Source organism: Stegostoma tigrinum, chromosome 16, assembly GCF_030684315.1.
Source record: "Stegostoma tigrinum isolate sSteTig4 chromosome 16, sSteTig4.hap1, whole genome shotgun sequence".
Lineage (NCBI taxonomy): Eukaryota > Metazoa > Chordata > Chondrichthyes > Orectolobiformes > Stegostomatidae > Stegostoma > Stegostoma tigrinum.
Window position 1 is genome coordinate 46,022,734 of NC_081369.1, and position 14,863 is coordinate 46,037,596.

General features: G+C 40.1%; 1 protein-coding gene across 2 annotated transcripts in view; it reads left to right on the plus strand.

Moving 5' to 3' along the window:
• The window catches only part of cmip (c-Maf inducing protein), a 228,537-nt gene that overhangs the window by 118,747 nt on the left and 94,927 nt on the right, over positions 1-14,863 (plus strand). For both annotated transcript variants that reach the window (XM_048546877.2, XM_048546878.2), the window contains exon 3: positions 9,015-9,065. In XM_048546877.2, the coding sequence (XP_048402834.1) occupies positions 9,015-9,065 (51 nt within the window). The remainder of the gene's footprint in view (positions 1-9,014; positions 9,066-14,863) is intronic.

Genomic DNA, 14,863 nt, shown 5'->3' on the forward strand with positions numbered 1-14,863 from the left:
TTATTTTGAGGATGACTATGATGTAAAGTCAGTCCAAATTTGTTTTGCTTTGTTTAATCATGTACATACAATGGTCCGCCAAAGCCTGACTTCAATCTTAAATTCAACTTTTATTTTATTTATCTCACATCGCTCAAGTTGGAGCTCATCTGCAGAAAATTATTAGTGTGCATCTTAGTGATGTCTGCCAGTTTGTCTCTGTGATTGTAGCAGAACATGGCTGGGCCCGCTTCAAACTAAATGCAATCTACCTTTTATCAAAATACGATTCACTGAAAAGTGCCATATCTCTCTGCATCATTCAGCACAAATAGGTTTGCTTCATTTCCATAGCTTCAAAAATGCTTGGTAATACGAACTTGAAATATTTCTAAAAGGAGAGAAGAAGTTGAAAATGCAAGACTAAAAGCTTCAGCTTCTTGACTCCTTCAAGTAAAGTTCCATTGCTTCCCTTCTGTATCAACTGTTGCTTCTGGCAATTTCCCAAAAAATCCTTTTCCTTCAAAACTTTTCATCCTGCTACAAATGCATCTTTTATACTGATTGAGATTGCCAGGGGTATGTTGTTTTAGGATCTAAAAAAGATCTTCAAGATCAGTTTTCCTGCAATAGTGGTATCCACTCTAACGTCTTCATCACCAGATTTCTCTTTGTAGCTCCACACCATTATCTGACCTTAGCCTTGTATGTCCCTTCATGGACCACTTTTTCCTCTACATTCCATCTGTATGATAAGGTGGATTATCTCCTATGTATGTACAGATCTCTTCCCTACACTTAATTTTGGCATTTTTCCTCAACTTATTTTCTAATTTATTTGATGCCGCTAAAGCTTTGCCATCATAAACAGGTGGCGTGCTAGCTCAGTGGTTAGCACTGCTGCCTTATAGTGCCAGGGCCGCAGATTCGATTCCACACTCGTGCAACTGCCAGTGTGAAGTTTGGACGTTCTCTCCATGTCTGCGTGGGTTTACTTTGGGTGCTCCGGTTTCCTCCCTCAGCCCGAAGATGTGAAGGTTAGGTAGATTGGCCATGCTAAATCATCCACAGTATTCAGGGATGCGTAGCTTAGGTGGGTTATAAGGGAATGGGTCTGGGTGGGATACTTCAAGGGTCGGTGTGGACTTGTTGGGCCAAAGGTCCGTTTCCACACCGTAGGGGTTCTATGATTCTGTGAACTCTAAGGTTTATATAATTCATACCTTTTAAGTTTTGGTCTGAATTAAGTTCAAATTAGAATTGGCTTGAATAAAATTGTAAAAGGTTTTGTCTATTAAAAATTGAGATGATCTTTTTCCAAACATTGCCTGCAAGGAAATACATGAGCCCATTTATGAAGAATGTTTTTATATTTTACCCATACAATAAGGAAAGAAATTGCAATGGGACATGGTGGTACTCCATTCTTCATGCATCACAAGTCATCAAGTAAATGAAGAAAAATTCGTTCCAATAATTCTTCAGCTCTTTAAAGAATACTTCTTCATTTTAAGAAGAATGATTATGCATTACTTGGACATGATCACATAAATGCCATCAAAGGCATGGACATCTATGGCCTTGTAAACGGATAAGACATATCCCAAAGTGATTCAGGGAGTTATATGGAGAAAACAGAAAGAAGGCAACATTTGATAAAAAACAATGAAAAGGCTGAGATAAACAGGAGGCTAATAAGGATGTTAATGGAATTGGAAAGGTGTAGGAGATTAAGAAGTGAATTCAAGAGCAAGTGAGTTCTGCAGCTAAAAGCAAGGCTAGCAATATTGGGGAAAAGGAGAATGGGGCTGGAACAGTGGTCATTGTTAGAATTGGGGTCTCTTGTAGGGCTGGAGCAAATCAGAGGTCAGGAGGTGATCAGGCTGTGAAGAGATTGATAACAATAATTTCATATAGGTGACATTCAGAGATAGGGTGCCAATGCATGTCAGCATAGATGGGGTTAATTGTTCACTTGGGATTTGATGCAATATGGGAAACAGAGCAAAATTCTGAATGAGTTGAAGATTACAATGAGAGGCTAAGGGAATAATTGTAGTCTGGCTAGAAGAAGTCTGGGAGTGTTGGGTGTGGTGATGGTCAGGCACGGACGAAGGTTTCTGCAGATGGGTGAAGCAGTGGTGAAGAGATCCTTCATGATTGAGGATAAATGGGGTCAAAACGTCAACTTGCATTTGAAAAGGCACTAAAATTGTGAACAGTTTTTGTTCAGTTTGAGTCATAATGCTTTGCCACATTATCAGGGTATGTCAGATGGATGTCAAGGAAAGAATTGTGTTTGATGTTGAGTCAGTGTTGGTAGCAGCTAAATTAACATAAAGGTTCATAGAAACATTCAATTTGATGATTGATTAGTAAACCTAATTTCTTGTGGTGTTAGGTGAAGGAAGAAGACCAGCCACAACCCTAGTAAACACCATTTCTTTCTTGAGTAACCACATGAGAATTGGCAAATCCCAGCAAAGTGACAATGTCTCAATACAGCTATCTAATATTAGATTATTGCAGATATGGAGAGGATGTTCCCTCTAGTGGGCTGGAACCAGTCAATGAGCAACTGTCAAGATGTTGGAGAGATTTATTGCACCCTGATATGTCTAGTTGACTTTATAAAACAAAATCCTGGATTCTAACAGTGACAACACGGGGAGGCATCGGTTGTGTAGCACTGACATGCGCACAGTTTGGAGAGTAATAGGTGACCGTATTCCGTACATCCAGGGAAATTCAAGGATGACTGAAGCAATGGATAATACAGTATGGAGCTGGAAAAGCACAGCAGGCCAGGCAGCAACAGAGGAGCAGGAAAGCTGACGTTTCGGGTCAGGACCCTTATCTAGCAAACTTTCAGATCCAAGTAAATTTAGAAATCAGTATTGTTTTAAAAAACTGGCTTATAAGAAAGAGATGTACATTTGTGTAGCCCTTTCCACCAGCATTTTGAGGTGAATTATGAAGCATTGTCACTCTTGCATGGTAACACCCAATTTATGGCAGCAAATTCCCGCACATAGCAATGTGATGATGACCAGATACCTTGTTTTTGTGGTTTGATTTGACGAATAAGGAATACCTGGAAAACTAATGGAATAATTGCCTGCTGTTTTTTGCTTTAAATGTTATCATGGGATCCTTTGCACCCAGCTGAAAGGACAAAGAGGGCCTGGATTTATTGTCTCATCTGAAAGATGGCACATCTCAAAGTGGCAGCTTTAACTTCTGTGCTCAAGCCAGGAGTGGGAGTTGAATCCAAAACTTTTGGACACAATGGCAAAAGTATTGCCAACTGAGCAGGGCTGACACAGCTGAAATAAATATGCTTACATGCTATAGATAATAAGGTGTAGAGCTGGATGAACACAGCAGGCCAAGCAGCATCAGATGAGCGGGAATGCTGACGTTTCAGGCCTAGACCCTTCTTCAGAAAACTTTCTTGTCCCTGAAGAATGGTCGAGGCCCGAAACGTCAGCCTTCCCGCTCCTCTGATGCTGCTTGGCCAGCTGTGTTCATTCAGCTCTACACCTTGTTATCTCAGATTTTCCAGCATCTGCAGTTCCTGCTATCTCATGCTTACATGCTACTTTAGTAATACCATTGTGGAAGGATACATTGAATACATACACACTGTTAAAATCTGTCCATGATTTTTGTCTTTTAGAATCCAAATGGTATAGAGCTATCATTTGGAGCATTGTTTCTGTGGAGACTATTGGATTGACAGACAGTGAAGGTTACCTAAGGTTACAAAGAGATCTTGATCAATTGGGTCAATGGGCTGAGGAGTGGCAGATAGAGTTTAATTTTGACAATTGCGAGGTTTTGCATTTTGGTAAAACAAACAAGTGCAGAGCTTATACAATTAATAGTTGGGCCCTGGGTCGTGTTGTAGAACAGAGAAACCTTGTGGTTCAGGTACATAGTTCTTTGAAATTTGCATCAGAGGTAGACAGGGTAGTTAAGGAGGCATTGGCACCCTTGCCTTCATTATTGAGACGTCTGGTTATAGGAGTTGGGATGTCATGTTGAGATAGTACTGGACATTGGTGAAACCGCTGGAGTACTGTGTGCGTTTCTGGTTGCCCTGCTATATGAAAGATTATTATTAAATTAGAGAGGGTTCAGAAAAGATTTACCAGGATGTTGCTGGGAATGGAGGATTTGAGTTATTAAGATAGGCTGGGACTTTTTTCACTGGAGTATATTTGAAAGCTGACCTTTATGGAGGTTTAAAACATCATGAAGGGCATAGATAAGGGTCAGCAAGGGTCTTCTCCCTAGGTGGGGGGGTTCAAAACTAGGGGGGATATTTTTAAGGTGAGAAGAGAAAGTTTTAAAAAGGACATGAGAGTCACTTTTTTACACAGATGTTTTCACAGTTCATATGTGGAGTGACTGCCAAAGGAAGTGGTGGATGCAGGTATATTTATAACATGTAAAATACATTTGGATAAGCACTTGAATAGGCAAGGTTGGGAGTGATATAGGTCAAAAGCAGATAGCTGGGACTATTTTAGTGTGTGATTATGATCAGTGTGGACAAGTTGGACCAAAGAGTCTGTTTCCATGCTGTATGACTCTGACTCTGAATATGTTATCTTTTAGATTATTTATTACAACAGGTGCTTTGTTAAAGCATACAAACTGCCTTGTTTCTAAGGCCAGTACCATAAGCCATTGAAATGTTCCTTTCTCTTTTGGTTTGGAGAGGAGGAGGGCACATTATAGGTTAAGGTGACAGCTGTAAGTTAACTTAATGACACCATAAACTCTTGACATCAGCACTTGTATGATAAAAGCAACGATGTGTCGGCCCAATAAAACGATGCAGAAGTATGACTACCATGGGCATGTATATATATTTAGCAGCATTGCACACAAATGATTGCTTTATGACATACCACCATGAGGTGGTTCAAGGCAAATTGTTATGCATTGAATAGTCAACTCAAAGATAGGATAGAATGGAACCAACATTCTGTTTATTATTCTCTGAAGGGTTAACACTTAGCTTAATTGATTACACTCAACAGTACACTTTTTCACAGCATGGATTTCCAAAACAAAGTACCTGCACAATAGTAATTTGTAAGTTGTTTGCCAACAGACATCATTTGCTAAAAGCCCTGTGTTTATTGATGATAGCGATAACATTGTTAAATATTAGCAATTGCAAACAGCATCGGCCAGTCACTGGTTGGAATGTTAAACACTAGTAATCTACCATTCTAAAACTCTTAGGTGACCTTTGTCACGTGCTGGATCAAAGCCTATCAACATTGAGCTAAGTGTTTTTTGTAGTTTGTGTATATAGTGTAAATTTTTATCCAAAAAAAAGTTATTGTCCTGACCTAAATAGTGTGAAAACGCTGTCTTACATGGTAGACACTTGAAAATTTTCTTTAGATTTGGAAGGTATTGATATATCACCAAGTGCTGTACCACTTAATACAAGTATCTTTCAGTGGACACAGCATCCAAATTTGACTGAAACTGGGGTTGTGTGTTCGGGGCAGGGTGAAGAAGATGTTGACTTCTGAGGAAAAGTTGACAAAATGAGTCTGTGTCCATTGAAGCTTAAAAGGACGAGAAGTTTTGTTTTGAAACTAGGAGAAACTTGACTAAAAACAAACCAAATAGACCCCCAATGAATTGTGAATGCTGGGAACTGGAAACAAAAACAGAAATTGTCAGAGAAACTCAGTAGGTCTGGCAGCATCTGTGGAGAGAACGCAGGGTTAACAGTTTGGGTCCAGTGACCCTTCTTCAGAACCATAATTTTTAAAGTGTTTGTGAAGGTGGGTCACTGGAACCAAAGCAATAGAAGTTTGGTGAGGCTGGCAGCAGCTGTGGAGAGGGAAGCAGTTTTAACATTTTGAGTCTGGCGTGACGTTCCGTAAGGACAGAGGGTAGATGCTGAAAAAGATGTTCCCCTTGTATAAATAGGAGATAGAGTTGTCCCATTTAAGATGAAAATGAGGAGGATTTTGTTCTCTTTGAAAGTCGTGTATGTTTGTATGTTTTCTTCCCCGAGAGTCTGGTGGAGGAGGGTCATTAAATACTTCTAACACAGAGGTAGTAGGTCTTTAACATAAGATAGGCCATAGTTATTGTGGGGCAGGTGGGATTGTGGGGAGGCAATAGACTAGTGGTATTATCGCTGGACTGTTAATCCAGAGACCGTGGTGATATTCTGGGGACCCAGCTTTGAATCTCACCATGGCAAGTGGTGGAATTTGAATTCAATAAACATCTGGAATTAAGAATCGAATGATGACCATGAATCCACTGCCGATTGGTGGAAAAACCCATCTGATTCACTCATGTCCTTAGCAAAGGAAACTGCCATCCTTACCTGGCCTGGCCTACATGTAACTCCAGACCCACAGCGATCTGGTTGACTTTTATCTGCCCTCCGCAGAATTAGGGATGGGCAATAAACCCTGCCTAGCCAGCAATGCCCTCATCCCATGAATGAATAAAGAAAATAAAATTGAAGCCGTGATCTAATTGAATGGTGGAACAGACTGGAGAAACTGACCAATTCCAACTCTAAATTTGCATGCTGTTTGTATGTTTAGAATCCAACCTTTGTCACATTGAACAAAAAATTTCATTTTCAGAACACTACTCAAACTGTCGAAATATTTTATGCCTGGATCTCCACTAATATATCTTGGGGTCACACATAAGAGATTCCTCTAAGATAGGTTTGGCTTCAATAATAAAAAACTTGTCTTTAGAAAAACTGTCATCATTTGGAATCACTTCCTAAAAAGGCCATGAAGCATTTTCAAAAGAAATGCTTACTTCAGTTCTTTTCTGTCTGTCCTCTCCTAACATTAGTTACCGTAATAATTACTGAGCCTTCCCCAAGGAAATCTGGAATGTGTGCCCTTATGCTATTTAAAAAATAAAATAAACGGATATTGGCTCATTTCCCAGATGCATGGAATTATGCATAATGATTTGCTGTGAAGGAACAAAAATAAGAATACACTTTTCTTCTTCTAACGTCTTCAAATAAATTTTAGTTCAGTTTTGAATATTTCCAGAGATGTTTTCCCTTTGTGAATGTGTCTGGTTGATAAGCAGATGAAGAACTGAGGTGAATGTAATTTCCTCAAGAGAGAAACTTTGGGACAAGGCTACTTCATGTGGCCCCTCTCTGTTTGATGATGCGGGTCAACGGGACTTGTGCTTGGTTAAACTCCTATTTACTAAACTTCCAATCTCAATTATTCAGGCAGAGGAAGCAGAAGTTTAAAGCTGGAGGCAATTCAGCTAATAACACATCATCAGTTGTCTGATCCTGAAGAGGGATGCAGCAGCACTTGGGACGAGCTTGCCAACCTATCTTCTGGTCAGTTATGGGGTTAGATTTTCAGTTTGGTGTTAGGAATTCAACACCTGTATCACTTCCTGAACCCATGCCATGTTACTGCCGCTGACTTCACAATTTTGATAGTGAAGTTCCTAATTATAAATGTATATATGAGCATACAATAACAAACAAGAGTAGGCCACTCAGCCCTTCATTCCTGGCCTGAAGTTATGTTCAACTCTGCATTACTACATATTCCTGAAAATCTTACATCCCCTTGGTATTCAAGAGTCTATCTACCTCTGCCTTCGAAATGTTTAAAGAGTCTGCACCCTAGCGTTTTGTGGAAGGGAATTTCAAAGTCACTCAACCATGGTTAAGTTGGAGGAAATTCATGAGTAATTCCTGAAGATAGGAACTGCCTTCAGAGGGCAATTCCCGTAGAGAGCAGCAGCCATAACTGGGTTTGCTGTTGCCTTGCAGAATGGATCAAGCAGGAGATCAGGAAGCCAACAGCGTTATTGACTAAACAAATAGTAAATGCTCATTTATCTGAGTAATGGTAGTTAATCCACTTTTCTTAAGCAATAATAACCCTAGGACACCACGAGTAGCCACCAGTAATTCACTTTTCCTTTTCTTCCCAAGTTCACAACTCAGCACAATGAACTGTGGCTTATGCTTTGTTCTTGATTTAGCTCTGCAATTGTTTCCCAGAGCATGCGCTGTTCCTCTTCTTACCTTTTGAAGATTTCATTCTGTCTCTCTCCAACTCATTTCTAAGCTCTTCATTGACCTTACCAAGCAGTTAACTGCAGATATATGCATTGTCAGATGTTCTTCTCCAATCCTTCACCTTTTTTTGAAAATGACACTATGCCATGGAGATGTGGGATGACTGTGCCAACAAACAGAGCTAGTTTCAGAGCACACAGCCAACTGCACTTGCCCCCTCGGGCAAAGGAAAACCCAGTCTTTTGTGTGTGTTTCTGAGAAATAGGGATTGTGTTTGAAAAAAAAATTCCTCAAAGAATGTAACATTATACTTGTTGTGAAATTGTCCCTGGGGGATCATTTAAACATGGCATTGAATAATTGTTCCTTATTTATTGTGAGGCTAGCATTGTAGTTGGGCTGCATATTTGTATTCCTTACTGATGGGTTGAGTGCATTTCCCTCTGTTTTTACTACTGACGCAGAATGGGTTGGCTCTGAGGCAGTCATGTGGGTTTACACATCTTGCTTACTGTTTGAGCCATCAATTTATGGAAGCCTCCATCATATCCTCACTGATGAATAAAAGGGCCAATCCTGAAATTGAGAATCTAGGATCTCGAGATGTGAAATTCTGCAGATGTTTTTCCAGTTGTAACTTTGAAAGCTCCCCAGAGATATGTTTTTCTTAGTGTGTGATTTTCATTAATGTATGTGATCCTTTTTTTGACTGGAAAGCTTAAATGTAATAAACAGTGAATTCTGTGTACATGTTATATTAAAGATTTGATTCATAAGATAATTTAAACTAACTTATACACGTTACTGTGTGTTTAGAAACAGGTTGTCTTGGTGTGGTGTTATTGTGTTACAGTCCAATGGAGTACAATCACTCAAACTTAAATAGTCAATGCGATTACATGTTTTTATTCTATTTGATTTTATTGTGTGATTTAACATCTTTTCTTCTTCATTTCAGGCAGCCAACAGTTATCTGCGAGACCAGTGGTTTCATTCATTGCAGTGGAAGGTATGTAGATGGAAAAGTGTCTAAAAATTGCTGATCGTCATGTTTGAGTAAAAATTGACTTTTCAAAGCAGAATGGAGCAGGGAAATTTTAATAAGAGTTTGAGCGCTGTCTATAGTAATGGCATTTAAATTCAAAGCTTTGGGACCTTGCGTATTCATTCTGAAACTCTGTGCTGCAGAAAAGAGAGAAACAGGTTCAATCTTTCAGACATATGCATGGTAAGTTGTTATTCATTGACAAATAATAACTCTCAAAACAGAGGTAACATAGGTTGGTGTATTGACCAGAAACCATAACAACAATGATTGGTTAAAGATTGCACTGTTGGCAGTGTCCCGAGAGCAGATAACTTGGCTGCTTCTTTGACAAAACCAAAAGTGATAAGTGAAGAGCAGAATGCTTTGATGCAAATATGCAAGCCAGACTTCCCCAGTTTTGGCAATCAGTGCACACACCAAACTGATGCAAGTTCACTTCGGGAACGTAATTTTTTTTGCATAAGAAAACTTAAGGACAACAGCTTGGAATTGATAAATGTGAATCATTGATTTTAATTTGGAAATAAATGTGCCTTTGTTAAACATAATTTCATATATTTACGCCCGAGCATTGTTATTGTGATCTGAAAGAACCTTCGTCCATTTAGTTCGGAACTCATGTAAAGTGACGAAAGGTGCTACTCCAAAGATGATGTGGGCTTTGTAACCCCGAATACGTGAGATAGGCCATGCACAACAGAAGCAAGACTTCCATGATTAGTATGAAGGACACACAGTAACCAATGATTGTGATACCGAAAAATGACACGTGAAATCCTTGTTAATTAATGTACCAGTTCTAAGATATTGATGCATGTGTTTATTATTAGTTATGACCTTCCTTGTAAATACAAGTGATTGGAAATTCGATATATCTTTTTCTAAATGAACATCGATTAAAATAAAATCAAGTCTTGCTATTTGTCATAGTTATTCGATCTTAAACTAGCAACAAAAATATTATCTCTACAATTCAGTTACTGTGCAAATTTAGCTTCATTGTTATTGGGTCTCTTATACAAGACTGGTGAGCATCAGGACTCACAACACTAAAGAATATCATCCTCAATGCTGTGGAACTACCCAAGAAGTACTATTTCTGTTTCCTCTCATGCTGTCCTCATAGCATTGATCGTTTCGAGTATTGGTACTTTATCATGCCTGCATAAATACTAGCTTTCGGAGTCTTAGTCCTTCTTCAGGTGTGGACCCTGAAACCTTGTGTTTTAAAATAAACCTGTTGGACCAGAACCTGGTGTTGTGTTATCTTTGACCTTGTCTATCCCAGTCCAACGTCAGCACCTCCACATCATGCATGAATACTGCAAGTTTCCAGTATGTATCGTAGAATATTGGCAGTTAGAGATTGATGGAAAATTGGAAAACCATGTTACAACAACATCCAATCCTGCCTTCAACATTCTTCTCACACTTCAACTAAGGAGTTTTTGATAAGGCATCTGGTAGTGAATTCTAGCTAAATTTTTTTCCCCCTAAATCTAGAGATCTAGGGGTCAAACACAGTGAAATTAACAATACCCTAATTGAGGGACAAGTAACTTTGCAAGGGCCACAGTGGAACCCTTGGAACATAGAGGTTTGTATGGTTTAGGATCCAGTAGGATTAATTTTGACTATGTATGGCACGTAAAATGAATGACAGTCAGCCTACAGCCCAATTACATCTCATGCTGTTAATATTTCCATTGATAATAATGGAAATAAAATTCTGGAGAGACGGAAAATAAGACAAGATGTAGGAACAGAAGCAGGCAGTTTGGCCTAACGACACAGCTGTGCTGTTTGATCATGGCTGATATGTTTCTCAACAGCATTCTCTTGTCTTCTGTCCAAAACCCTTGATCCACTCATTATTTAAGAACGTTTCTTTGTCATAAAAGACAGTCAATGACTTGGCCTTCACAGCCTTCTGTGGCAATGAATTCTACAGATTCGCCACCCTCTGAGGGAATTCTTTATCTGATTTCTAAAGCATCATCCCTGCATTCCTGAGGTCATGCCCTCGGGTCCTAGTCTCCTACTAGTGGAAATATCTTTTCCACATCCACCCAATCCAGGCCTCTCGGTATTCTGTAAGTTTCATTCAGATTCCACCTCATCTTTCCAAACTCCATCAAGCAGAGATCCAGAATCCTCAACAGTTCCTCAAGACAAGCTGCTCATTATAGACTCAGTTTTGTGCACCTCCTCTGAACCCCCTCCAACTACAGCATGTCCTCCTTAGATACAAAGACCAAAACTGCTCTCAATATTCCTAATATGATCTGACCAGATTCTAACACAGCCTCAGCAGTCCAACTCTATTTTTGTATTCTAGTCCTTGCAAAATGAATGCTGACATTGTGTTTGCCATCTGAACTGCCAACTGAACTTGCATGTTAACTTTAAGAGAACCCTGAACTAGGACTTCTAGATCCCTTTGCACTTCAGATTTTCAAAGCCTTTCTCCATTCAGAACATAGTCTGTGCCTCTATACTTCCTACCAACGTGCACAGCCTCGTACTCTCCGACATTGTATTCCATCTATCACTTCTTTATCCCCTTTCCGTACCTGTCCAAGTGCTTTTGCAGCCTCCTGTTTCCTCATCACTGCCTGTTCCTCCACCTATCTTTGTGTCATCTGCAAACTCAGTAACAATGTCCTCAGTTCCTTTGTCCAGATTGTTAATGTACAATGAGAATAGCTGTGGTTCCATGCTGACCCCTGCAGAACTCTACTAGTCACTGGCTGCCACCCTGATAAAGATCCTTTCTGCCCCACTCTGTCCTCTGCCAGTCAGCCAATTCTCTATCCATGCCAGTACCTTCTCCCTAACACCATGGGCTCTTCTCTCATTTAGCAAACTCCCGAAAGGCTTCTGGAAGTCCAAATAGATCACAAACACTTTGTCTAACTTGTTCCTTGCCTCTTCAAAGAATTCTAATAGGTTTGTCAGGCATGATATTACCTTGATGAGGCTGTGCTGGCTCCACCCTATTTCGCCATGCACTTCCAAGTACCCCACAATCTCATCTTTAATGATGGACTCTCATATCTTACCAACAACTGGGATGCTGACTCCTAAGTGCCTTTTAAGAGGGTTGGAGTATAAAAGCAGCGATGTGCTCTTGAGACTTCATAAAGCACTAGTTAGGCCCCATTTAGAATACTGTGTCCAATTTTGGGTCCCACACCTCAGGAAGGACATACTAGCCCTGGAGCGTGTCCAGCGGAGATTCAAACGGATGATCCTTGGAATGGTAGGCTTAACGTATGATGAACAACTGAGGATCCTGGGATTGTATTCATTAGAGTTTAGAAGGTTGAGGGGAGATATAACAGAAACTTACAGGATAATGCATGGCGTAGTAAGGGTGGTCGCTGGGAAGTTGTTTCCGTTAGGTGGGGAGACTAGGACCCGTGGGCACAGCCTTAAACTTAGAGGGGGTAAATTTAGAATGGAAATGAGGAGACATTTCTTCAGCCAGAGAGTGGTGGGCTTGTGGAATTCATTGCCACGGAGTGCAGTGGAGGCCGGGTCGTGAAATGTCTTCAAGGCAGAGATTGATAAATTCTTGATCTCACAAAGAATTAAGGGTGGGGGGAGAGTGCGGATAAGTGGAGTTGAAATGCCCATCAGTCATGATTAAATGGCGAAGTGGACTTGATGGGCCGAATGGCCTTACTTCCACCTTTATGTCTTATGGTCTTATGATCAGATCCCTTGATCTCAAAAACAAAGGGACAGAGAGTAAAACTGACAAAATCCATCAGCAATCTTCAATTTGTAACTTTAGTTTTTCTATGTTGTTTTTCCTGGATTTCCTAGGTATATAGTGGATCAGGAGCATGATTTACTGCCACTCTGCTATGCTTGTTTAACTTGGTAATCGTAAATGCATTGGAGCTCTGCAGAAATGATTTTTCAAAGTAGTGAGAGAGAAATTGGCCAGGCTGTTTTTTGAGGATCAAGTTTAAACTGGAAATAACCATTCCACTGGAGCGTCCGCTAACATGGGTGCACTGGTGTCCAAATCAGCAGCTAATGAGTGCCCGAGATAGTTGTCCAAACTGGTCTAAGGTCACTTGAATGTGGTGTTCGGAAGACTGTTGCCTTCTTTAAAGCCTCATCGCCAAATGTACTAGAAACTGAGCGGAAAATACGTGTGACTGCGAGCTAAGCCCTGGCCTCTGAAGGGATCACTAGAGGCTACTGAAGAACATTTGGATTTCTTTATTCCCCTCAAATGTGGGGTGAAGAGCAGAATTCCTGGTCCTTGTTTGACCCTGTCTTGTTCAACTGTCTGTCTCCTGTCCAAGCACCACACACAACTACATCATGCTGCTGAACTTATCAGCGTTGAAACATTAAACCCAGAAAGTGCTTAATTCAAGCATTACATATTGGGATACATTAGTGTCTCACTTAACTTACAGGCTATTACATTTAAAATGTCCCTCATTTAATTTCATTTCTCATCACTTCTAGCTGTAATTTCAAAACTTAAACTAACTGCTGCTCAATTTATATTAAATAATGGCCAAATGATTGTCCTTAAGATTGAGATTGCAATGTGTGTTGAAGCCATGAACATTATCAAAAATATCATTTTTACACTATTGCTGCAGCAATTGATGAAAACAATTCCCTTTTGATGGAAAAGTATGAATTAGGGTCCTATCTCAGGAGGTCAGGAAGGCACACCCCTCGCATTTCTGCCCATCCATAAAGCAAGTTTCTCTAATTTTGATTAGGTCTGTTTTAAAATACATTCTGTCTGTGGCGTGTCTAAATGTGTGGAGGTCCTTTCATGGAAATGTCAGTGTTGCAAGTGAGATGCAAGTAAATATACTGCAGGAAGCTCCTACAACTATCAAAGCAGCCAGCTTTTAAAGCAAAGAATAAACACTGCATCCTTGCATCTTATAAATTACCTTGTTGTGCATGACATTTTATTAATAGGCTTGGGCATTGCACCTGAGCCGGTTGATGTGGCTTGTCTCAAGAGATACCAAGCAATGTGTATCCTAGGTACTTCAGGAGCAAATTAAACATCTCTTATCCTCTTTGTTTGGTCTGTCTACACTCTGCTTTTGATAGGCCGTTGACACAGAATTTCCATTCTCATTCTAAGGATCAAAGGAACCAAGTGCTCAAAGGCATTTGAGTATTTTGCTAGGCACATCAAATTGTACCATCCCGTTTTCTTTCTTAGTGTCTGTATTTCTGAAATATATCAGAGGCTCGGCAGGTAACATGGGGTAGGAGATGTTAGAGGGCTGGATTTGAATTGGTTCTTGACTACAAATTCAAAGGCACTCCTCTGGCTGTAAAGTCCTAGGAAATATGGAATAAAAAATAAAAGTATCAGCAGAGTGATGTTGATTGCAGGTACAGATATTCTCCTTCAAAAATTGAAGGACTCCTGGCTCTAATGGACTTCTAATATTCTGCCAGCAATGAAGATTTCTTCATCCTGAGCTGTAGCCAGATTAACTGTTCCTTACCCGGCAAACTTCATGGTAAGTTCTCCTCATTGGTCTTATACTGAGAAGTGTCGAGGGTCAGTTAGTTGGTTTGTGATGTAGAGTTAAGCCAACAGCATGGGTTCAAATCCTGCACTGGCTGAGGTAACTATGAATGACTATCCTTCTCAACCTCTTCCCCGTTACCTGAGCCATGGTGATCCTCAGATTAAACTGTCACCAGTTGTCAATCTTTAATGAGAGAGCATTATTTCTTCTGAATTCCTTATT